This window comes from Oncorhynchus mykiss, chromosome 9, assembly GCF_057628025.1.
Source record: "Oncorhynchus mykiss isolate SJ-2025 chromosome 9, ASM5762802v1, whole genome shotgun sequence".
NCBI classification, from domain to species: Eukaryota; Metazoa; Chordata; class Actinopteri; order Salmoniformes; family Salmonidae; genus Oncorhynchus; species Oncorhynchus mykiss.
In genome coordinates, this window is record NC_143030.1 from 78526811 (window position 1) to 78551115 (window position 24305).

The 24305-nt window shown below is 45.6% G+C and overlaps 1 protein-coding gene across 2 annotated transcripts in view; it reads right to left on the reverse strand.

The window, feature by feature from the left end:
• The window catches only part of LOC110516471 (laminin subunit alpha-5), a 254283-nt gene that overhangs the window by 51219 nt on the left and 178759 nt on the right, over positions 1–24305 (reverse strand). For both annotated transcript variants that reach the window (XM_090185535.1, XM_090185536.1), the window contains exons 45-57: positions 20057–20157; positions 18564–18747; positions 18143–18283; positions 17580–17731; positions 17370–17480; positions 16725–16836; positions 13901–14074; positions 13090–13286; positions 12408–12524; positions 4209–4363; positions 2898–3030; positions 2221–2323; positions 1817–1930 (exon numbers count right to left, since the gene is read on the reverse strand). In XM_090185535.1, coding sequence (XP_090041661.1) covers positions 1817–1930; positions 2221–2323; positions 2898–3030; positions 4209–4363; positions 12408–12524; positions 13090–13286; positions 13901–14074; positions 16725–16836; positions 17370–17480; positions 17580–17731; positions 18143–18283; positions 18564–18747; positions 20057–20157 — 1794 coding nt within the window. The remainder of the gene's footprint in view (positions 1–1816; positions 1931–2220; positions 2324–2897; positions 3031–4208; positions 4364–12407; positions 12525–13089; positions 13287–13900; positions 14075–16724; positions 16837–17369; positions 17481–17579; positions 17732–18142; positions 18284–18563; positions 18748–20056; positions 20158–24305) is intronic.

The following is a 24305-nucleotide window of genomic DNA, read 5'->3' on the forward strand; positions in this document are numbered from 1 at the left end:
TGTCCTCTACCCAGGTTAGATGTGAGCTAGGGTCAGAATGTCCTCTACCCGGGTTAGATGTGAGCTAGGGTCAGAATGTCCTCTACCCGGGTTAGGTGTGAGCTAGGGTCAGAATGTCCTCTACCTGGGTTAGATGTGAGCTAGGGTCAGAATGTCCTCTACCCGGGTTAGATGTGAGCTAGGGTCAGAATGTCCTCTACCCGGGTTAGGTGTGAGCTAGGGTCAGAATGTCCTCTACCCGGGTTAGATGTGAGCTAGGGTCAGAATGTCCTCTACCTGGGTTAGGTGTGAGCTAGGGTCAGAATGTCCTCTACCCGGGTTAGATGTGAGTTAGGGTCAGAATGTCTTCTACCCGGGTTAGATGTGAGCTAGGGTCAGGATCAGGTTCTCCTCTACCTGGGTTAGATGTAAGCTAGGGTCAGAATGTCCTCTACCCAGGTTAGATGTGAGCTAGGGTCAGAATGTCCTCTACCTGGGTTAGGTGTGAGCTAGGGTCAGAATGTCCTCTACCCAGGTTAGATGTGAGCTAGGGTCAGAATGTCCTCTACCCAGGTTAGATGTGAGCTAGGGTCAGAATGTCCTCTACCTGGGTTAGGTGTGAGCTAGGGTCAGAATGTCCTCTACCTGGGTTAGGTGTGAGCTAGGGTCAGAATGTCCTCTACCTGGGTTAGATGTGAGCTAGGGTCAGAATGTCCTCTACCTGGGTTAGATGTGAGTTAGGGTCAGAATGTCCTCTACCTGGGTTAGATGTGAGCTAGGGTCAGAATGTCCTCTACCCGGGTTAGGTGTGAGCTAGGGTCAGAATGTCCTCTACCCGGGTTAGGTGTGAGCTAGGGTCAGAATGTCCCCTACCTGGGTTAGGTGTGAGTTAGGGTCAGAATGTCCTCTACCCGGGTTAGATGTGAGCTAGTGTCAGGATCAGGGTTGGGTGTGAGCTAGGGTCAGGATTAGGATTAGATGTGAGTTAGGATCAGGATTAGGTGTGAGTTAGGGTCAGGATTAGGATTAGGTGTAAACTAGGGTCAGGATTAGGTGTAAACTAGGGTCAGGATTAGGTGTGAGCTAGGGTCAGGGATAGGATTAGGTGTGAGTTAGGGTTAGGATAAGGTGTGAGCTAGGGTCAGGATAAAGTGTGACCTAGGGTCAGGATTAGGTGTGAGCTACGGTCAGGATTAGGTGTGAGCTAGGGTCAGGATTAGGTGTGAGCTAGGGTCAGGATTAGGATTAGGTGTGAGCTAGTGTCAGGATTAGGGTTGGGTGTGAGCTAGGGTTAGGATTAGGTGTGAGCTAGGGTCAGGTTTAGGTGTGAGCTAGGGTCAGGATTAGGTGTGAGCTAGGGTCAGGATAAGGATTAGGTGTGAGCTAGGGTCAGGATTAGGGTTGGGTGTGAGCTAGGGTTAGGATTAGGTGTGAGCTAGGGTCAGGATTAGGTGTGAGCTAGGGTCAGGATTAGGTGTGAGCTAGGGTCAGGATAAGGATTAGGTGTGAGCTAGTGTCAGGATTAGGGTTGGGTGTGAGCTAGGGTTAGGATTAGGTGTGAGCTAGGGTCAGGATTAGGTGTGAGCTAGGGTTAGGATTAGGTGTGAGCTAGGGTCAGGATTAGGTGTGAGCTAGGGTTAGGATTAGGTGTGAGCTAGGGTCAGGATTAGGTGTGAGCTAGGGTTAGGATTAGGTGTGAGCTAGGGTCAGGATTAGGATTAGGTGTGAGCTAGTGTCAGGATTAGGGTTGGGCGTGAGAAACATTTGTTTGTGTACAACAAGTGTGAGTATAGATATTGTTTTTCGCAATAGATCTCCCGTTTATCCCTGGCCTTACCTCGACTGAAGTTGAGGCTTCTCTGCACCATCTCTAGGTCGTTCAGTAGAGTCTCCTGTTTGTCTCTGGCCTCATCCAGACGAGTCTTAGCATCCTGGAGCTGAGGTTTCAAATCTGACAGCAGACACGGAATACTACGTTATGACAAGACGGCCACTTTGTCTTGCTATTAAAGGAAGTGTACAGAACAACAAGCGACATACATCTGGGCCTGTATTTTTTAATTTTTTTTAAAGCGTCCCAGGGCAAGAGCGCTGATCTAGGAACAGTTCTCCCCATGTGTAGCCTTGTTCATATAATCTTATTCGTTACAACCTAAAAGGCAAAGCTGATCCGATATCAACACTCCTGTTTGTGAATACGGGCCCTGGGGAAGGGAAACAAAAAGGGCATCAGGCTCTCACCATTACTGACATCTTCCTGTAGTTTGACAGCCTGCTTCACCAGTTCAATACTGTGTTTCCTCAGACCTTTAGCTGTCTGGCCCAGGTCCTGATCCTGTACATTCTGCACACATCATCATCAACAACAACAACATCGACAACAACATCAACATCAACACCACCAACAACATCATCAACATCAACATCAACAACAACAACATCAACATCAACAACAACATCATCAACATCAACATCAACAACAACATCAACATCAACAACAACAACAACATCAATGACAACAACAACATAAACAACAACAACAACAACATCAACAACAACATCGACAACAACATCAACACCAACAACAACATCAACATCAACATCAATGACAACAACATAAACAACATCAACACAACAACAACATCAACACCAACAACAACATCAACATCAACATCAATGACAACAACAACATAAACAACATCAACACAACAACATCATCAACGACAACAACAACATCAACAACAACAACAACAACAACAACAACAACATCAACACAACAGATATATCTTCTTACAGGTCCATCATGACAATGTTTAGGTGCCACACATATGCATATCTCGTAATGTTGTTTCTATGAGTCTTAGAGAGTATATCATGGTCCTCACAACGTAGGAAATATGTGTACGTGTTGCCCTTACCGCCAGTGCGTCCATAGCAGCCTGGTTGGCAGCAGTCTCAGCGGCTCTGACGGCGTCGACGATGTCGGAGTACGCCCGTGACGCGCTCACTGCTCGTTGGATGAAACCGTCCTTGTTGGTGTTGGAGATCACACTGCAACACACAGAGGAGAAAACATGAAGCCGGCTCTACATTTATAACAGATCGATCTATCAATCGATCAACCAATCAACCAACATACCAACTGACCAACCAATCAATCGATCAACCAATCAATCAACCAACATACCAACTGCCCAACCAATCAATCAATCAATAAACCAACATACCAACTGCCCAACCAATCAATCGATCAACCAATCAATCAACCAACATACCAACTGCCCAACCAATCAATCAATCAATCAACCAACATACCAACTGCCCAACCAATCAATCGTTCAACCAATCAATCAACCAACATACCAACTGACCAACCAATCAATCGATCAACCAACATACCAACTGCCCGAACCAATCAATCGATCAACCAATCAATCAACCAACATACCAACTGCCCAACCAATCAATCAATCAATAAACCAACATACCAACTGCCCAACCAATCAATCGATCAACCAATCAATCAACCAACATACCAACTGCCGAACCAATCAATCAATCAATCAACCAACATACCAACTGCCCAACCAATCAATCGATCAACCAATCAATCAACCAACATACCAACTGCCCAACCAATCAATCGATCTATCGATCTATCAATCAACCAATATACCAACTGACCAACCAATCAATCAATCAGGCCATCAGTCCATCAGTCCATTAGTTCATCAGTCCATCAGGCCATTAGTTCATCAGGACATCAGGCCATCAGATCAGTCCATCAGTCCTTTAGGCCATCAGGACATCAGGCCATTAGTTAATCAGTCCATCAGTCCATTAGTTCATCAGTCTATCAGGCATCAGGCCATTAGTTCATCAGTCCATCAGGCATCAGGCCATTAGTTCATCAGTCCATCAGGCATCAGGCCATTAGTTTATCAGTCCATCAGGACATCAGTCCATCAGGACATCAGTCCATCAGGACATCAGTCCATTAGGACATCAGTCCATCAGGCCATCAGTCCATCAGGACATCAGGCCATCAGGCATCAGGCCATCAGGCATCAGGCCATCAGTCCATCAGTCCCTCAGTCCATCAGGCCCTCAGTCCATCAGGCCCTCAGTCCATCAGGCCATCAGGCCATCAGTCCATCAGAACATCAGTCCATCAGGCATCAGGCCATCAGGCATCAGGCCATCAGTCCATCAGTCCATCAACTCCTCACCTGGCGAGGTTCATGGCCAGCTCATTGAGTAGTTCAGCATGTTTCTCTGCTGCCTCCACCAGGGGTATCTTACTGACGGAGGGGGAAAACTCCAGCACCTTCTCTGCCAAGGGCATCCTGGAACCATCCAACTGGGCTGCCAGACGCTCATAGTCCTAGAAGGAGATGTTTTAGAAAGGGGTTAACCTCGTCACCACGCACGGAGGAAGTCTGGTGTGTACAAAACTTCTAAGGGATTGAAAAAAAACACGCTTCACAAGCTGTAGCCAAAATACCCAGACTCACCTCCCAAAGAGAGAGAGAGAGAGGGTTTAAAGGAGAGAGCTTTTTTTAGATAAGGGTTTTACTGTAACAATGGTACAGAAATCAGAGATCTAATCTGATGTCCAAGGTTTGTCAGGGACTTTTTCAGGGCCCTCCGGCAAAGCTCACAAAATAATTTTAGACCCAAGCCTGGACTTTAAACTACTCCCCTCTGGGTGCAGGTATAGGGCCCCCTTCAGCAGGAAAAACAGAACAAGACAATCATTTGTGCCAGGTGTGATATCCTTCCTAAATAGCACGGGCTAATGTTCCTATCGACTCAGTAAGGCCAGCAGGCTAATGTTCCTATAGACTCAGTAAGGCCAGCAGGCTAATGTTCCTATAGACTCAGTAAGGCCAGCAGGCTAATGTTCCTATAGACTCAGTAAGGCCAGCAGGCTAATGTTCCTATAGACTCAGTAAGGCCAGCAGGCTAATGTTCCTATAGACTCAGTAAGGCCAGCAGGCTAATGTTCCTATAGACTCAGTAAGACCAGCAGGCTAATGTTCCTATAGACTCAGTAAGGCCAGCAGGCTAATGTTCCTATCGACTCAGTAAGGCCAGCAGGCTAATGTTCCTATAGACTCAGTAAGACCAGCAGGCTAATGTTCCTATAGACTCAGTAAGACCAGCAGGCTAATGTTCCTACCGTCCCAGTAAGACCAGCAGGCTAATGTTCCTACCGTCCCAGTAAGGCCAGCAGGCTAATGTTCCTATAGACTCAGTAAGGCCAGCAGGCTAATGTTCCTATCCACCCAGTAAGGCCAGCAGGCTAATGTTCCTATCGACTCAGTAAGGCCAGCAGGCTAATGTTCCTATAGACTCAGTAAGGCCAGCAGGCTAATGTTCCTATAGACTCAGTAAGGCCAGCAGGCTAATGTTCCTATAGACTCAGTAAGGCCAGCAGGCTAATGTTCCTATAGACTCAGTAAGGCCAGCAGGCTAATGTTCCTATAGACTCAGTAAGACCAGCAGGCTAATGTTCCTATAGACTCAGTAAGGCCAGCAGGCTAATGTTCCTATAGACTCAGTAAGGCCAGCAGGCTAATGTTCCTATAGACTCAGTAAGGCCAGCAGGCTAATGTTCCTATAGACTCAGTAAGACCAGCAGGCTAATGTTCCTATAGACTCAGTAAGGCCAGCAGGCTAATGTTCCTATCGACTCAGTAAGGCCAGCAGGCTAATGTTCCTATAGACTCAGTAAGACCAGCAGGCTAATGTTCCTATCGACTCAGTAAGGCCAGCAGGCTAATGTTCCTATAGACTCAGTAAGGCCAGCAGGCTAATGTTCCTATAGACTCAGTAAGGCCAGCAGGCTAATGTTCCTATAGACTCAGTAAGACCAGCAGGCTAATGTTCCTATAGACTCAGTAAGGCCAGCAGGCTAATGTTCCTATCGACTCAGTAAGGCCAGCAGGCTAATGTTCCTATAGACTCAGTAAGACCAGCAGGCTAATGTTCCTATAGACTCAGTAAGACCAGCAGGCTAATGTTCCTACCGTCCCAGTAAGACCAGCAGGCTAATGTTCCTACCGTCCCAGTAAGGCCAGCAGGCTAATGTTCCTATAGACTCAGTAAGGCCAGCAGGCTAATGTTCCTATCCACCCAGTAAGGCCAGCAGGCTAATGTTCCTATCGACTCAGTAAGGCCAGCAGGCTAATGTTCCTATAGACTCAGTAAGGCCAGCAGGCTAATGTTCCTATAGACTCAGTAAGGCCAGCAGGCTAATGTTCCTATAGACTCAGTAAGGCCAGCAGGCTAATGTTCCTATAGACTCAGTAAGGCCAGCAGGCTAATGTTCCTATAGACTCAGTAAGACCAGCAGGCTAATGTTCCTATAGACTCAGTAAGGCCAGCAGGCTAATGTTCCTATAGACTCAGTAAGGTCAGCAGGCTAATGTTCCTATAGACTCAGTAAGACCAGCAGGCTAATGTTCCTATAGACTCAGTAAGGCCAGCAGGCTAATGTTCCTATAGACTCAGTAAGGCCAGCAGGTTAATGTTCCTATAGACTCAGTAAGGCCAGCAGGCTAATGTTCCTATAGACCCAGTAAGACCAGCAGGCTAATGTTCCTATAGACTCAGTAAGGCCAGCAGGCTAATGTTCCTATAGACTCAGTAAGACCAGCAGGCTAATGTTCCTATAGACTCAGTAAGGCCAGCAGGCTAATGTTCCTATAGACTCAGTAAGGCCAGCAGGCTAATGTTCCTATAGACCCAGTAAGGCCAGCAGGCTAATGTTCCTATAGACTCAGTAAGACCAGCAGGCTAATGTTCCTATAGACTCAGTAAGACCAGCAGGCTAATGTTCCTATAGACTCAGTAAGACCAGCAGGCTAATGTTCCTATAGACCCAGTAAGGACAGCAGGCTAATGTTCCTATAGACTCAGTAAGACCAGCAGGCTAATGTTCCTATAGACTCAGTAAGACCAGCAGGCTAATGTTCCTATAGACTCAGTAAGACCAGCAGGCTAATGTTCCTATAGACTCAGTAAGACCAGCAGGCTAATGTTCCTATAGACTCAGTAAGACCAGCAGGCTAATGTTCCTATAGACCCAGTAAGGACAGCAGGCTAATGTTCCTATAGACTCAGTAAGACCAGCAGGCTAATGTTCCTATAGACCCAGTAAGACCAGCAGGCTAATGTTCCTATAGACTCAGTAAGGCCAGCAGGCTAATGTTCCTATAGACTCAGTAAGGACAGCAGGCTAATGTTCCTATAGACTCAGTAAGGCCAGCAGGCTAATGTTCCTATAGACTCAGTAAGACCAGCAGGCTAATGTTCCTATAGACTCAGTAAGACCAGCAGGCTAATGTTCCTATAGACTCAGTAAGGACAGCAGGCTAATGTTCCTATAGACTCAGTAAGGCCAGCAGGCTAATGTTCCTATAGACTCAGTAAGGCCAGCAGGCTACTGTTCCTATAGACCCAGTAAGACCAGCAGGCTAATGTTCCTATAGACTCAGTAAGGCCAGCAGGCTAATGTTCCTATAGACTCAGTAAGACCAGCAGGCTAATGTTCCTATAGACTCAGTAAGGCCAGCAGTCTAATGTTCCTATAGACTCAGTAAGACCAGCAGGCTAATGTTCCTATAGACTCAGTAAGGACAGCAGGCTAATGTTCCTATAGCCTCAGTAAGACCAGCAGGCTAATGTTCCTATAGACTCAGTAAGACCAGCAGGCTAATGTTCCTATAGACTCAGTAAGGACAGCAGGCTAATGTTCCTATAGACTCAGTAAGGCCAGCAGGCTAATGTTCCTATAGACTCAGTAAGGACAGCAGGCTAATGTTCCTATAGACTCAGTAAGGCCAGCAGGCTAATGTTCCTATAGACTCAGTAAGACCAGCAGGCTAATGTTCCTATAGACTCAGTAAGGCCAGCAGGCTAATGTTCCTATAGACTCAGTAAGGCCAGCAGGCTAATGTTCCTATAGACTCAGTAAGACCAGCAGGCTAATGTTCCTATAGACTCAGTAAGGACAGCAGGCTAATGTTCCTATAGACTCAGTAAGGACAGCAGGCTAATGTTCCTATAGACTCAGTAAGGCCAGCAGGCTAATGTTCCTATAGACTCAGTAAGGACAGCAGGCTAATGTTCCTATAGACTCAGTAAGGACAGCAGGCTAATGTTCCTATAGACTCAGTAAGGACAGCAGGCTAATGTTCCTATAGACTCAGTAAGGCCAGCAGGCTAATGTTCCTATAGACTCAGTAAGGCCAGCAGGCTAATGTTCCTATAGACTCAGTAAGACCAGCAGGCTAATGTTCCTATCCACTCAGTAAGACCAGCAGGCTAATGTTCCTATAGACTCAGTAAGACCAGCAGGCTAATGTTCCTATAGACTCAGTAAGGCCAGCAGGCTAATGTTCCTATAGACCCAGTAAGGACAGCAGGCTAATGTTCCTATAGACTCAGTAAGGACAGCAGGCTAATGTTCCTATCCACTCAGTAAGACCAGCAGGCTAATGTTCCTATAGACTCAGTAAGGCCAGCAGGCTAATGTTCCTATAGACTCAGTAAGACCAGCAGGCTAATGTTCCTATAGACTCAGTAAGGCCAGCAGGCTAATGTTCCTATAGACTCAGTAAGACCAGCAGGCTAATGTTCCTATAGACTCAGTAAGGCCAGCAGGCTAATGTTCCTATAGACTCAGTAAGACCAGCAGGCTAATGTTCCTATAGACTCAGTAAGACCAGCAGGCTAATGTTCCTATAGACTCAGTAAGACCAGCAGGCTAATGTTCCTATAGACTCAGTAAGGCCAGCAGGCTAATGTTCCTATAGACTCAGTAAGGACAGCAGGCTAATGTTCCTATAGACTCAGTAAGGACAGCAGGCTAATGTTCCTATAGACTCAGTAAGGCCAGCAGGCTAATGTTCCTATAGACTCAGTAAGACCAGCAGGCTAATGTTCCTATAGACTCAGTAAGACCAGCAGGCTAATGTTCCTATAGACTCAGTAAGGCCAGCAGGCTAATGTTCCTATAGACTCAGTAAGGCCAGCAGGCTAATGTTCCTATAGACTCAGTAAGGCCAGCAGGCTAATGTTCCTATAGACTCAGTAAGACCAGCAGGCTAATGTTCCTATAGACCCAGTAAGACCAGCAGGCTAATGTTCCTATAGACTCAGTAAGGCCAGCAGGCTAATGTTCCTATAGACTCAGTAAGACCAGCAGGCTAATGTTCCTATAGACCCAGTAAGACCAGCAGGCTAATGTTCCTATAGACTCAGTAAGGCCAGCAGGCTAATGTTCCTATAGACTCAGTAAGACCAGCAGGCTAATGTTCCTATAGACTCAGTAAGGCCAGCAGGCTAATGTTCCTATAGACTCAGTAAGGCCAGCAGGCTAATGTTCCTATAGACTCAGTAAGACCAGCAGGCTAATGTTCCTATAGACTCAGTAAGGACAGCAGGCTAATGTTCCTATAGACCCAGTAAGACCAGCAGGCTAATGTTCCTATAGACCCAGTAAGACCAGCAGGCTAATGTTCCTATAGACTCAGTAAGGCCAGCAGGCTAATGTTCCTATAGACTCAGTAAGGACAGCAGGCTAATGTTCCTATAGACTCAGTAAGGACAGCAGGCTAATGTTCCTATAGACTCAGTAAGGACAGCAGGCTAATGTTCCTATAGACTCAGTAAGACCAGCAGGCTAATGTTCCTATAGACTCAGTAAGGACAGCAGGCTAATGTTCCTATAGACTCAGTAAGGACAGCAGGCTAATGTTCCTATAGACTCAGTAAGACCAGCAGGCTAATGTTCCTATAGACTCAGTAAGGACAGCAGGCTAATGTTCCTATAGACTCAGTAAGGACAGCAGGCTAATGTTCCTATAGACTCAGTAAGACCAGCAGGCTAATGTTCCTATAGACTCAGTAAGACCAGCAGGCTAATGTTCCTATAGACTCAGTAAGACCAGCAGGCTAATGTTCCTATAGACTCAGTAAGACCAGCAGGCTAATGTTCCTATAGACTCAGTAAGACCAGCAGGCTAATGTTCCTATAGACTCAGTAAGGACAGCAGGCTAATGTTCCTATAGACCCAGTAAGGCCAGCAGGCTAATGTTCCTATAGACCCAGTAAGACCAGCAGGCTAATGTTCCTATAGACTCAGTAAGGCCAGCAGGCTAATGTTCCTATAGACTCAGTAAGGCCAGCAGGCTAATGTTCCTATAGACCCAGTAAGACCAGCAGGCTAATGTTCCTATAGACTCAGTAAGACCAGCAGGCTAATGTTCCTATAGACTCAGTAAGACCAGCAGGCTAATGTTCCTATAGACTCAGTAAGGACAGCAGGCTAATGTTCCTATAGACTCAGTAAGGACAGCAGGCTAATGTTCCTATAGACTCAGTAAGGACAGCAGGCTAATGTTCCTATAGACTCAGTAAGGACAGCAGGCTAATGTTCCTATAGACTCAGTAAGACCAGCAGGCTAATGTTCCTATAGACTCAGTAAGACCAGCAGGCTAATGTTCCTATAGACTCAGTAAGGACAGCAGGCTAATGTTCCTATAGACTCAGTAAGGACAGCAGGCTAATGTTCCTATAGACTCAGTAAGACCAGCAGGCTAATGTTCCTATAGACTCAGTAAGGCCAGCAGGCTAATGTTCCTATAGACTCAGTAAGACCAGCAGGCTAATGTTCCTATAGACTCAGTAAGGACAGCAGGCTAATGTTCCTATAGACTCAGTAAGACCAGCAGGCTAATGTTCCTATAGACTCAGTAAGACCAGCAGGCTAATGTTCCTATAGACTCAGTAAGGACAGCAGGCTAATGTTCCTATAGACTCAGTAAGGACAGCAGGCTAATGTTCCTATAGACTCAGTAAGGACAGCAGGCTAATGTTCCTATAGACTCAGTAAGGACAGCAGGCTAATGTTCCTATAGACTCAGTAAGACCAGCAGGCTAATGTTCCTATAGACTCAGTAAGACCAGCAGGCTAATGTTCCTATAGACTCAGTAAGGACAGCAGGCTAATGTTCCTATAGACTCAGTAAGGACAGCAGGCTAATGTTCCTATAGACTCAGTAAGACCAGCAGGCTAATGTTCCTATAGACTCAGTAAGGCCAGCAGGCTAATGTTCCTATAGACTCAGTAAGACCAGCAGGCTAATGTTCCTATAGACTCAGTAAGGACAGCAGGCTAATGTTCCTATAGACTCAGTAAGGACAGCAGGCTAATGTTCCTATAGACTCAGTAAGGACAGCAGGCTAATGTTCCTATAGACTCAGTAAGGACAGCAGGCTAATGTTCCTATAGACTCAGTAAGGACAGCAGGCTAATGTTCCTATAGACTCAGTAAGGACAGCAGGCTAATGTTCCTATAGACTCAGTAAGGACAGCAGGCTAATGTTCCTATAGACTCAGTAAGACCAGCAGGCTAATGTTCCTATAGACTCAGTAAGGCCAGCAGGCTAATGTTCCTATAGACTCAGTAAGACCAGCAGGCTAATGTTCCTATAGACTCAGTAAGGACAGCAGGCTAATGTTCCTATAGACTCAGTAAGGACAGCAGGCTAATGTTCCTATAGACTCAGTAAGGACAGCAGGCTAATGTTCCTATAGACTCAGTAAGGACAGCAGGCTAATGTTCCTATAGACTCAGTAAGGACAGCAGGCTAATGTTCCTATAGACTCAGTAAGGACAGCAGGCTAATGTTCCTATAGACTCAGTAAGGCCAGCAGGCTAATGTTCCTATAGACTCAGTAAGACCAGCAGGCTAATGTTCCTATAGACTCAGTAAGGACAGCAGGCTAATGTTCCTATAGACTCAGTAAGGACAGCAGGCTAATGTTCCTATAGACTCAGTAAGACCAGCAGGCTAATGTTCCTATAGACTCAGTAAGGACAGCAGGCTAATGTTCCTATAGACTCAGTAAGGACAGCAGGCTAATGTTCCTATAGACTCAGTAAGACCAGCAGGCTAATGTTCCTATAGACTCAGTAAGACCAGCAGGCTAATGTTCCTATAGACTCAGTAAGGCCAGCAGGCTAATGTTCCTATAGACTCAGTAAGACCAGCAGGCTAATGTTCCTATAGACTCAGTAAGGACAGCAGGCTAATGTTCCTATAGACCCAGTAAGGCCAGCAGGCTAATGTTCCTATAGACCCAGTAAGGCCAGCAGGCTAATGTTCCTATAGACTCAGTAAGACCAGCAGGCTAATGTTCCTATAGACTCAGTAAGGACAGCAGGCTAGTCTTTTTATTTTTTTTGTTTTGTTTTGTATTTAAATGCCAATTTAAACGTGTACATGACACTGCAACAACATTTCCCCATGGGGACAATAAAGTTTTTTGTATTTGAACTGTGTCCCGTGTAAACCCTAGTGTTTAGACCCTAGAAAAGCCTTGATGACGTTGGACATGTGGAGGGCCCTCACCTCCTTGGAGTCGTGCAGCATAGACAGCATGTCATTGACAGCGGCCACGTCATCCTCTGCCATCTGCAGGAGATTCTCCACCTCCTTGTTCTTCACATTCAGCTCATCCACGTGTTGCTGCAGACAGAAACAACATGAAGAGAGAATACTGTGAATAGAGTTAAATAGGTATACAAAAAAAAACTATGTCTGTGTCAGATTGTGATGAACTCTCATTCTGCTTTCCTGTGTGTGTGTGTGTGTGTGTGTCTTTCTGTGTGTGTCTTTCTGTGTGTGTGTGTGTGTGTTCACTGCATGCAGTGCATGTGTTTCAATGTGTGTTTGTGTGTTACTTTCAGTGTGTGTGTGTGTGTGTGTGTGTGTGTGTGTGTGTCTTTCAGTGTGTGTGTGTGTCTTTCAGTGTGTGTGTGTGTGTGTGTGTTCACTGCATGCAGTGTATGTGTGTGTCTTTCAGTGTGTGTCTTTCAGTGTGTGTGTGTGTCTTTCAGTGTGTGTGTGTGTGTGTGTGTGACTTTCAGTGTGTGTGTGTGTGTGTGTGTGTGTGTGTGTGTGTGTGTTTCAGTGTGTGTGTGTACACTGGGAAAGTGAGGATCTAACATGGATAGAAAAACATGTGTGTGTGTGTGTGTGTGTGTGTGTGTGTATGTGTGTGTGTGTGTGACTACATCTCTGTCTGTGTTACCTGGCAGTCCTCCAGCCTCTTCTCATTAACAGCGTTCGTATCGGAGGCGACGGCCGTGTTGTTAACTGCCTGGTTCAGAGCGTCCCTCAGGTCCATCAGTTGGTCATGGAACTTCCCCAGACTCTCCCTGATGTCCTTCACCAAGCCCTCGTTGTCCACCACACGACTCACCAGCTGGTCTTTCACCTTCTCCAGCACTACAGAGAGACAGAAAATAAAAAAAGACACCTTTAGTTTTACCATCAGAAGGTCTCCTCCTTAAGGTCCTGAATGCAAAGCACTACAGCAATATGTCTCGCATGGACAGATGTGTGACTAAAAGGCTTTGTGTGGTCAATCCGACGTCTGAAGTGGTCGTACGGTATTTACTACGACGCAGCCTCCGCAGACGTCAGGACTTTCATACTTCTTGAGCTTAGCGGAGTAGAGCAGAGCAGAGCAATTGTGAAGGAAGTTGTCATGGAAGTAAGTTTGAGTTTATACAGGACGTCCTGCCCCCCCCCTCCCACACCTACTGTCAACCAATCGATCAATATAGATTATATTGCGTCACACCCTCCAATACGAAGCCTCCGACTACATTTGAGAATGAATCATAAGGCTTTCAGAAACATAGCACTTCCTGGTTATGGATAGGTACACTCAAAATGGCCACCTGCCCACCCATCAGACATCATTGACTTGAATAGAGATTACACTTCCTGGTTACGGATAGGTACACTCAAAATGGCCACCTGTCCACCCATCAGAGATCATTGACTTGAATATAGATTCCCGCTCTAGTAATTATATTTCTAAGAGCATGACTGACGTTTCTCAGCCTCGGACAGCTCTCTGTCGGCTATCTTCTTCTGGCCGACACAGCTCCTGAATCTCATCTCTCTCAGCATGGCCTCCACCTGCTGTATCTTCTCAGAGAGGTCTTCCTCCTCCTGCTCCACTTCTGTCTCATTCAGAACCGTACGTTTTACCTGCAGCATGAGGTCTGGATAGGCAGAGAGTAGAGAGAGAGAGGAGAGAGAGACAGAGAGATTGAGAGAGAGAGAGAGACAGAGAGAGAGAGAGAGAGAGAGAGAGAGAGAGAGAGAGACAGAGAGAGAGAGAGAGAGAGAGAGAGAGAAAGACAACATCTATATTTTAGACACAGAGTGTACAAAACATTAGGAACACCTTCCTACTACTGAGTTGCACCCCCTTATGCCATCGGAAAAGCATAAATTCGTTGGGGCATGGACTACAAGGTGTCGAAAGCGTTCCACAGGAATGCTGGCCCATGTTGACTCCAATCCAATGCTTCCCACAGTTGTGCCAAGTTGGCTGGATGTCCTCTGGGTGGTGGACCATTCTTGATACACACGTGAAACTGTCGAGTGTGAAAAACTGCAATTCTTCACACAAACCAGTGCACCTGGCGCCTACTACCATACCCCGTACAAAGGCACTTAAATATTTAGTCTTGCCCATTCACCCTCTGAATGGCACTCATACACAATCCATGTCTCAAGGCTTAAAAATCCTTCTTTAACCACCTGTCTCCTCCCCTTTCATCTACACTGATTGAAGTGGATTTAACAAGTGACCTCAATAAGGGATCATATCGTTCACCTGGATTCACCTGGTCAGTCTATGTCACTCAGTTTTTGTTGTATGGTCTATATATATATAGTGTGATTCAGACCAGTATGGTTCTCCTGCAGCATTAGGTCTGTATATATAGTGTGATTCAGACCCATATGGTTCTCCTGCAGCATTAGGTCTTGTATATATAGTGTGATTCAGACCAGTATGGTTCTCCTGCAGCATTAGGTCTGTATATATAGTGTGATTCAGACCCATATGGTTCTCCTGCAGCATTAGGTCTTGTATATATAGTGTGATTCAGACCAGTATGGTTCTCCTGCAGCATTAGGTCTGTACATATAGTGTGATTCAGACCCATATGGTTCTCCTGCAGCATTAGGTCTTGTATATATAGTGTGATTCAGACCCATATGGTTCTCCTGCAGCATTAGGTCTGTTTAGTCTATGCGTGAGAGTCACAGGGCTCCAGCCCACGAGGGTCACGCTATAGAAAAAATGATGAAGTGATTTCAGTGTTTCACTCAGAAGTGTACTAGACTACTAAAACGGTATGATTCAATAAATAAACGGTTTATTCTAACACTCTTCAAGCAGGAATGCATGATTCCAGATATTTTGACGATTGTCTTGAATTTGGGGTTTGACTACTAGGTAATTGTTTTTTTTATCAAAATAGGATTATTTAATTTAGCTGATATTTGTTGTTCAAATGACATTTATTTGTCTACATATTTTTGGGCAGCAATATCACATACGCTAATTCATTTGGGACAGTGTAATTGATATATAGACCTATGCCTATTCATTAAATGGCTGAGCTGAGGGCCATTTGTTCAATCTTGGGGCGGCAGGGTAGCCTAGTGGTTAAGAGCGTTGGACTAGTAACCGGAAGGTTGCAAGTTCAAACCCCCGAGCTGACAAGGTACAAATCTGTTTTTCTGCCCCTGAACAAGGCAGTTAACCCACTGTTCCTAGGCCGTCATTGAATATAAGAATTTGTTCTTAACTGACTTGCCTAGTTAAATAAAGGTAAAATTAAATTTTAAATACAATTCAGACCAGAATGCTGGGACCCGTTTCTCTTCAGCAGTAACAACAGGGGTGTAAATGTTTTGGATTGTCTGGCGCTAAACCGAACTCGGCTAGGCAAACTGAACGAGTGTGCTCTCGTACTCCCTTATACCTTTGCTTGAGCAAATAGGGGAAAAAAAGCGGCAATAGTACTGTTTGTCCATCTTGAGACGCCGTAGCCAGTATCCACTTCCTCAAAATAGTCAGAATTAATAAAAAAATAACTCATTTTAGTCGCGCAATTATACATTTAACTATGTTTGGTGCAGTATTTTTTTTTTTTTTAAGTCTCATTGAAATGACAACAAACACGTCATTGTAGAATCCCTCCTGTTGACCAATCACTAACGAAGGGGCGTAGATTTGGGCTATCGACTTCGGTTTGACGCGGGAAAAAAATATTGTTTCCACGAACAGCCGGGAAAAAAAAAGTTTGCAGAATGAACAAAAAAACATCACGAAAATGTTGTCCTAAAATTTATGCCACAAACTGTTCGGGATGGAAAACACATGAATGCCTTTACCTCCTCATTCAACTACAAAAATACAAAAATATGGTCTTTGGTGACCTTAGGTCATTTTAGGTGATCTTTGGTGATCTTAGGTGGTCTTTGGTGATCTTAGGTGATTTTAGGAGATCTTAGGTGATTTTAGGTGGTCTTAGGTGATCTTAGAAGATCTTAGGAGATCTTAGGTGATCTTAGAAGATCTTAGATCTTTGGTGATCTTTGGTGATTTTAGGAGATCTTAGGAGATCTTATATGGTTTGTTCTATGACATCATCTTCAATCATCTAACGTCACTTTTTGGGAATTGTAAAGCGTTTATGTAATACAAAACAAACACATTTGACACTGACCAATCGCTCTCATCCAGATCAAACAGGGTTAAGTGCCCTTTGCTCAAGGACACAAGGACAGGTTTTTCACTTAGGTGGGCTTGGGTATTAGGACGACTAGCTGGTGAGCTCCTTGTACACCTACCTTTCACCTTGCCCATGATGCTCTTGATGTGTGAGAGCAGGTCCCGGGCTCTCTGATGCGTGTCAGTGCCGCTGTCCTCCAGAGTGTTTGCTTTGTCTGCTGTCGCCACCACCTGGCCGGAGGACGACATTACATCAACTCAACATACTGTTGGGTGTTACAGTCAACCTTAGTGCCTAACTTATACTGGTTGGATACACTACTGTGTGAATTACTGAACACTAGTTTTGGAGTAGTTGACTGTAACAAATAAGGAATTAATACGTTATAGAAAATAAAATTAATGCATATGTTTTAAAAGAGAGAGACGGGTAGAGAGAGAGAGAGAACGAGAGAGAGAGAGAACGAGAGAGAGAACGAGAGAGCGAGAGAGACAGAGAGAGAGACAGAGACAAAGAGAGAGAGAACGAGAGAGAAAGAGAGACAGAGCGAGAGAGAGACAGAGAGAGAGACAGAGAGAGAGCGAGAGAGCGAGAACGAGAGAGGGAGAGAGAGAGAGAACGGGAGAACAAGAGAGAGAACGAGAGCGAGAGAGAACGAGAGAGAGAGAACGAGAGAGAGAATGAGAGAGAGAGAGAGAGAATTGAGAGAGAGAGAGAGAGAGAGTAAACAGAGAATAAAGTTACTGCGATAAATGGTCATCACCTTCCCCTCCAGGTCATTGATGTCTGAATTGATGTTGATGAACTCTCCCTCCAACATGTCCAGTCTATTACTGCTCTCATCCAGAGTATCGCTGTAGTTCTCTATGGCATTCTGGGTAACAGAGGTACTTTCGGTGAGTACAATGCCAAAAAGGTGTTAGAAGAAGTAGAAATAGGGGTGTTGCTCTGTGAAGAGTGTTTATGTACTCACAGCGATATCGTTCACGGATCTGCTGAGGTTGTGTAGCTGAGCCCAGGGGATAGAGGAGACGCTCAGGTTGATCAGGTGATGAGCCACTGAGCCAAAGTTGTCAGTCATACCGTCTAGATCCTTCAACAGGACTACAACACAGCTGTCACATGCTGTAAGGACACAGACAAGACACACATTATCTCCTAGATCGCACGCACACACACACACACGCACGCACTCACACGCACACACGCACGCACGCACGCAAGCACGCACGCACACACAGTCACCTTTATCAAACACACACACACACGCACACACACATACACACTTAGTCACCTTCATCAAACACACACACACACAGACACACACAGACACACACGCACACACGCACACACATCACGTCCACCACAACACCGTGTTTGCAGGTCGCAGCTGAAACGTCAAAATGTCCTCCCTTAACGTCTTCAGGAAGCTATGAGCTGATATTTGTCAGAGCGTCAGGATGTTCCATCGATACTAACAGCTCATTTCAGCCTCTCCTTAGCCCTCCCCCCCCCGCTGGCTAGGTCACCACTCACGTTCACAGGTCATGTCACGTCCGTGCTGTACAGGAACATTGTATCTATGGGAACAGCTGTCACACTGTCTGCCTGTCAAGCCGTCTCCACAGCGACACTCCCCTGTCCGAGGGTCACAGCGACCGTGCTGACACTGACACTCTGAACACACAGGGAAGAGAACAGACATCTTTATAACTATCGTTAGAGGACCACGGGGAACAGCAAGAGAAGCAACTACTTTTTTAGCTTTCTTTTTAAAACTTTGTAAATATCGGAGGAAAAAAAAAACATACAAATTTAGTTAGCCATCAACAATCCATTGAAGGTGAGAAGAAAACAAACTATTGAGACTAATAATGGCGTCTCTGGCCCCTGCTAGTCAGCCAGAGATCCCGTCTGTTGGCATTATCACCATCTTTTCTCTGTGGTTTCAACTCACTCCTGCATCCCTCAGGGCGGTAGTCCCAGTACCCAGGGGCACACTGGCGACAGTTAGGGCCACTGATCCCTGGTTGGCAGGCACACGACCCGGTCCTGGGGTCACACGGTTGGACCAGGGCGGCCGCGGCGTCACAGTCACAGCGACGACACCCGGAGCACGACTCATAGCCAAACGCACCGTCCTGTGGAAAAACACAGACATACAATTGTTTTTTATTTAAACAGGCCAGTCAGTGAAAAACAAATTCTTATTTACAATGGCAGCCTACCCCGGCCAAAACCTAACAACACTGGGCCAACACCTAACACTGGGCCAAAACCTAACAACACTGGGCCAACACCTAACACTGGGCCAAAACCTAACAACACTGGGCCAATTGTGCGGCGCCCTATGGGACTACCAATCACGGCCAGTTGTGATACAACTTGAAATCGAACCAGGGTCTGTAGTGATGCCCCTAGTACTGTGACGCAGTGCCTTAGACCACTGCGCCATTCGGGAGCCCAATGAGGAGAAAACATAGACAGCAGGCCAAGACCTTGACTGAACAACAGTCAGACAGCAGGCCAAGACCTTGACTGAACAACAGTCAGATACTGGTGAATGACTTGACTGACTGAATGACAGTCAGATACTGGTGAATGACTTGATTGACTGAATGACAGTCAGTTACTGTGAACGACAGTCAGCTGAGTGCAATGATATAAGTAGTCTAATCTAAAAGGGCTTTCAATATTGACGGTGTTTGGACCAAGTCAGTAGTGTGAGGTTAGATAGACATGAAGTTCAGTACGTACCTGGTAGGGGGTCACAGTTTCTGACGATAACTGAGTTCAGTATGTACCTGGTAGGGGTCACAGTTTCTGACGATAACTGAGTTCAGTACGTACCTGGTAGGGGTCACAGTTTCTGACGATAACTGAGTTCAGTACGTACCTGGCAGGGGTCGCAGTTTCTGACGATAACTGAGTTCAGTACGTACCTGGTAGGGGTCACAGTTTCTGACGATAACTGAGTTCAGTACGTACCTGGTAGGGGGTCACAGTTTCTGACGATAACTGAGTTCAGTACGTACCTGGTAGGGGTCACAGTTTCTGACGATAACTGAGTTCAGTACGTACCTGGTAGGGGTCACAGTTTCTGACGATAACTGAGTTCAGTACGTACCTGGTAGGGGTCACAGTTTCTGACGATAACTGAGTTCAGCAAGTACCTGGTAGGGGTCACAGTTTCTGACGATAACTGAGTTCAGTACGTACCTGGTAGGGGTCACAGTTTCTGACGATAACTGAGTTCAGTACGTACCTGGTAGGGGTCACAGTTTCTGACGATAACTGAGTTCAGTACGTACCTGGTAGGGGTCACAGTTTCTGACGATAACTGAGTTCAGTACGTACCTGGTAGGGGGTCACAGTTTCTGACGATAACTGAGTTCAGTATGTACCTGGTAGGGGTCACAGTTTCTGACGATAACTGAGTTCAGTACGTACCTGGCAGCGGTCACAGTGTGGTCCGGTCACACCTTGTTTACATTGACATTGTCCTGTGTGACGGTCACATGAAGCTGTGCCACAGGGAGAGCAGTTGCATCCTGGGTAAATAAGAGAGAGATGGGGAGATAATTGCAGGGACGACTGACTGGAAACCGTCTCACACAGAGGAAGTGATTTGTTAACCCTTCGCACACAACATGTTATTAACGAGATTAAGACCTTGTGGTGAAAACAGAACTCGTTTTTTTTAGACTTCCTGGAGAGAAATACATTTACTGGAAGAGAGAGGATGTAAACTGGGATTAGGCTAGAGAGGGTATGTAAACTGGGATTAGGCTAGAGAGGGTATGTAAACTGGGATTAGGCTAGAGAGGCTGTAAACTGGGATTAGGCTAGAGAGGCTGTAAACTGGGATTAAGATAGAGAAGGTATGTAAACTGGGATTAGGCTAGAGAGGGTATGTAAACTGGGATTAGGCTAGAGAGGGTATGTAAACTGGGATTAGGCTAGAGAGGCTATGTAAACTGGGATTAGGCTAGAGAGGCTATGTAAACTGGGATTAGGCTAGAGAGTGTATGTAAACTGGGATTAGGCTAGAGAGGGTATGTAAACTGGGATTAGGCTAGAGAGGGTATGTAAACTGGGATTAGGCTAGAGAGGGTATGTAAACTGGGATTAGGCTAGAGAGGGTGTAAACTGGGATTAGGCTAGAGAGGGTGTGTAAACTGGGATTAGGCTAGAGAGGGTATGTAAACTGGGATTAGGCTAGAGAGGGTGTAAACTGGGATTAGGCTAGAGAGGGTATGTAAACTGGGATTAGGCTAGAGAGGGTATGTAAACTGGGATTAGGCTAGAGAGGGTGTAAACTGGGATTAGGCTAGAGAGGCTATGTAAACTGGGATTAGGCTAGAGAGGGTATGTAAACTGGGATTAGGCTAGAGAGGGTATGTAAACTGGAATTAGGCTAGAGAGGCTATGTAAACCGGGATTAGGCTAGAGAGGGTATGTAAACTGGGATTAGGCTAGAGAGGGTATGTAAACTGGGATTAGGCTAGAGAGGGTATGTAAACTGGGATTAGGCTAGAGAGGCTGTAAACTGGGATTAGGCTAGAGAGGCTGTAAACTGGGATTAAGATAGAGAAGGTATGTAAACTGGGATTAGGCTAGAGAGGGTATGTAAACTGGGATTAGGCTAGAGAGGGTATGTAAACTGGGATTAGGCTAGAGAGGCTATGTAAACTGGGATTAGGCTAGAGAGGCTATGTAAACTGGGATTAGGCTAGAGAGTGTATGTAAACTGGGATTAGGCTAGAGAGGGTATGTAAACTGGGATTAGGCTAGAGAGGGTATGTAAACTGGGATTAGGCTAGAGAGGGTATGTAAACTGGGATTAGGCTAGAGAGGGTGTAAACTGGGATTAGGCTAGAGAGGGTGTGTAAACTGGGATTAGGCTAGAGAGGGTATGTAAACTGGGATTAGGCTAGAGAGGGTGTAAACTGGGATTAGGCTAGAGAGGGTAAGTAAACTGGGATTAGGCTAGAGAGGGTATGTAAACTGGGATTAGGCTAGAGAGGGTGTAAACTGGGATTAGGCTAGAGAGGCTATGTAAACTGGGATTAGGCTAGAGAGGGTATGTAAACTGGGATTAGGCTAGAGAGGGTATGTAAACTGGAATTAGGCTAGAGAGGCTATGTAAACCGGGATTAGGCTAGAGAGGGTATGTAAACTGGGATTAGGCTAGAGAGGGTATGTAAACTGGGATTAGGCTAGAGAGGGTATGTAAACTGGGATTAGGCTAGAGAGGGTGTAAACTGGGATTAGGCTAGAGAGGGTATGTAAACTGGGATTAGGCTAGAGAGGGTGTAAACTGGGATTAGGCTAGAGAGGGTATGTAAACTGGGATTAGGCTAGAGAGGGTATGTAAACTGGAATTAGGCTAGAGAGGGTATGTAAACTGGGATTAGGCTAGAGAGGCTGTAAACTGGGATTAGACTAGAGAGGCTGTAAACCGGGATTAGGCTAGAGAGGGTATGTAAACTGGGATTAGGCTAGAGAGGGTGTAAACTGGGATTAGGCTAGAGAGGGTATGTAAACTGGGATTAGGCTAGAGAGGGTGTAAACTGGGATTAGGCTAGAGAGGGTATGTAAACTGGGATTAGGCTAGAGAGGGTATGTAAACTGGAATTAGGCTAGAGAGGGTATGTAAACTGGGATTAGGCTAGAGAGGCTGTAAACTGGGATTAGACTAGAGAGGCTGTAAACCGGGATTAGGCTAGAGAGGGTATGTAAACTGGGATTAGGCTAGAGAGGGTATGTAAACTGGGATTAGGCTAGATAGGCTGTAAACTGGGATTAGACTAGAGAGGCTGTAAACCGGGATTAGGCTAGAGAGGGTATGTAAACTGGGATTAGGCTAGAGAGGCTGTAAACTGGGATTAGGCTAGAGAGGCTATGTAAACTGGAATTAGGCTAGAGAGGCTATGTAAACTGGAATTAGGCTAGAGAGGGTATGTAAACTGGGATTAGGCTAGAGAGTGTATGTAAACTGGGATTAGGCTAGAGAGTGTATGTAAACTGGGATTAGGCTAGAGAGGGTATGTAAAACTGGGATTAGGCTAGAGAGGGTATGTAAAACTGGGATTAGGCTAGAGAGGCTATGTAAACTGGGAATAGGCTAGAGAGGCTATGTAAACTGGGAATAGGCTAGAGAGGCTATGTAAACTGGGAATAGGCTAGAGAGGGTATGTAAACTGGGATTAGGCTAGAGAGGGTATGTAAACTGGGATTAGGCTAGAGAGGGTATGTAAACTGGGATTAGGCTAGAGAGGGTATGTAAACTGGGATTAGGCTAGAGAGGGTATGTAAACTGGGATTAGGCTAGAGAGTGTATGTAAACTGGGATTAGGCTAGAGAGGGTATGTAAAACTGGGATTAGGCTAGAGAGGGTATGTAAAACTGGGATTAGGCTAGAGAGGCTATGTAAACTGGGAATAGGCTAGAGAGGCTATGTAAACTGGGAATAGGCTAGAGAGGCTATGTAAACTGGGAATAGGCTAGAGAGGGTATGTAAACTGGGATTAGGCTAGAGAGGGTATGTAAACTGGGATTAGGCTAGAGAGGCTGTAAACTGGGATTAGGCTAGAGAGGGTATGTAAACTGGAATTAGGCTAGAGAGGCTATGTAAACCGGGATTAGGCTAGAGAGGGTATGTAAACTGGGATTAGGCTAGAGAGGGTATGTAAACTGGGATTAGGCTAGAGAGGGTATGTAAACTGGGATTAGGCTAGAGAGGCTGTAAACTGGGATTAGGCTAGAGAGGCTGTAAACTGGGATTAAGATAGAGAAGGTATGTAAACTGGGATTAGGCTAGAGAGGGTATGTAAACTGGGATTAGGCTAGAGAGGGTATGTAAACTGGGATTAGGCTAGAGAGGCTATGTAAACTGGGATTAGGCTAGAGAGGCTATGTAAACTGGGATTAGGCTAGAGAGTGTATGTAAACTGGGATTAGGCTAGAGAGGGTATGTAAACTGGGATTAGGCTAGAGAGGGTATGTAAACTGGGATTAGGCTAGAGAGGGTATGTAAACTGGGATTAGGCTAGAGAGGGTGTAAACTGGGATTAGGCTAGAGAGGGTGTGTAAACTGGGATTAGGCTAGAGAGGGTATGTAAACTGGGATTAGGCTAGAGAGGGTGTAAACTGGGATTAGGCTAGAGAGGGTAAGTAAACTGGGATTAGGCTAGAGAGGGTATGTAAACTGGGATTAGGCTAGAGAGGGTGTAAACTGGGATTAGGCTAGAGAGGCTATGTAAACTGGGATTAGGCTAGAGAGGGTATGTAAACTGGGATTAGGCTAGAGAGGGTATGTAAACTGGAATTAGGCTAGAGAGGCTATGTAAACCGGGATTAGGCTAGAGAGGGTATGTAAACTGGGATTAGGCTAGAGAGGGTATGTAAACTGGGATTAGGCTAGAGAGGGTATGTAAACTGGGATTAGGCTAGAGAGGGTGTAAACTGGGATTAGGCTAGAGAGGGTATGTAAACTGGGATTAGGCTAGAGAGGGTGTAAACTGGGATTAGGCTAGAGAGGGTATGTAAACTGGGATTAGGCTAGAGAGGGTATGTAAACTGGAATTAGGCTAGAGAGGGTATGTAAACTGGGATTAGGCTAGAGAGGCTGTAAACTGGGATTAGACTAGAGAGGCTGTAAACCGGGATTAGGCTAGAGAGGGTATGTAAACTGGGA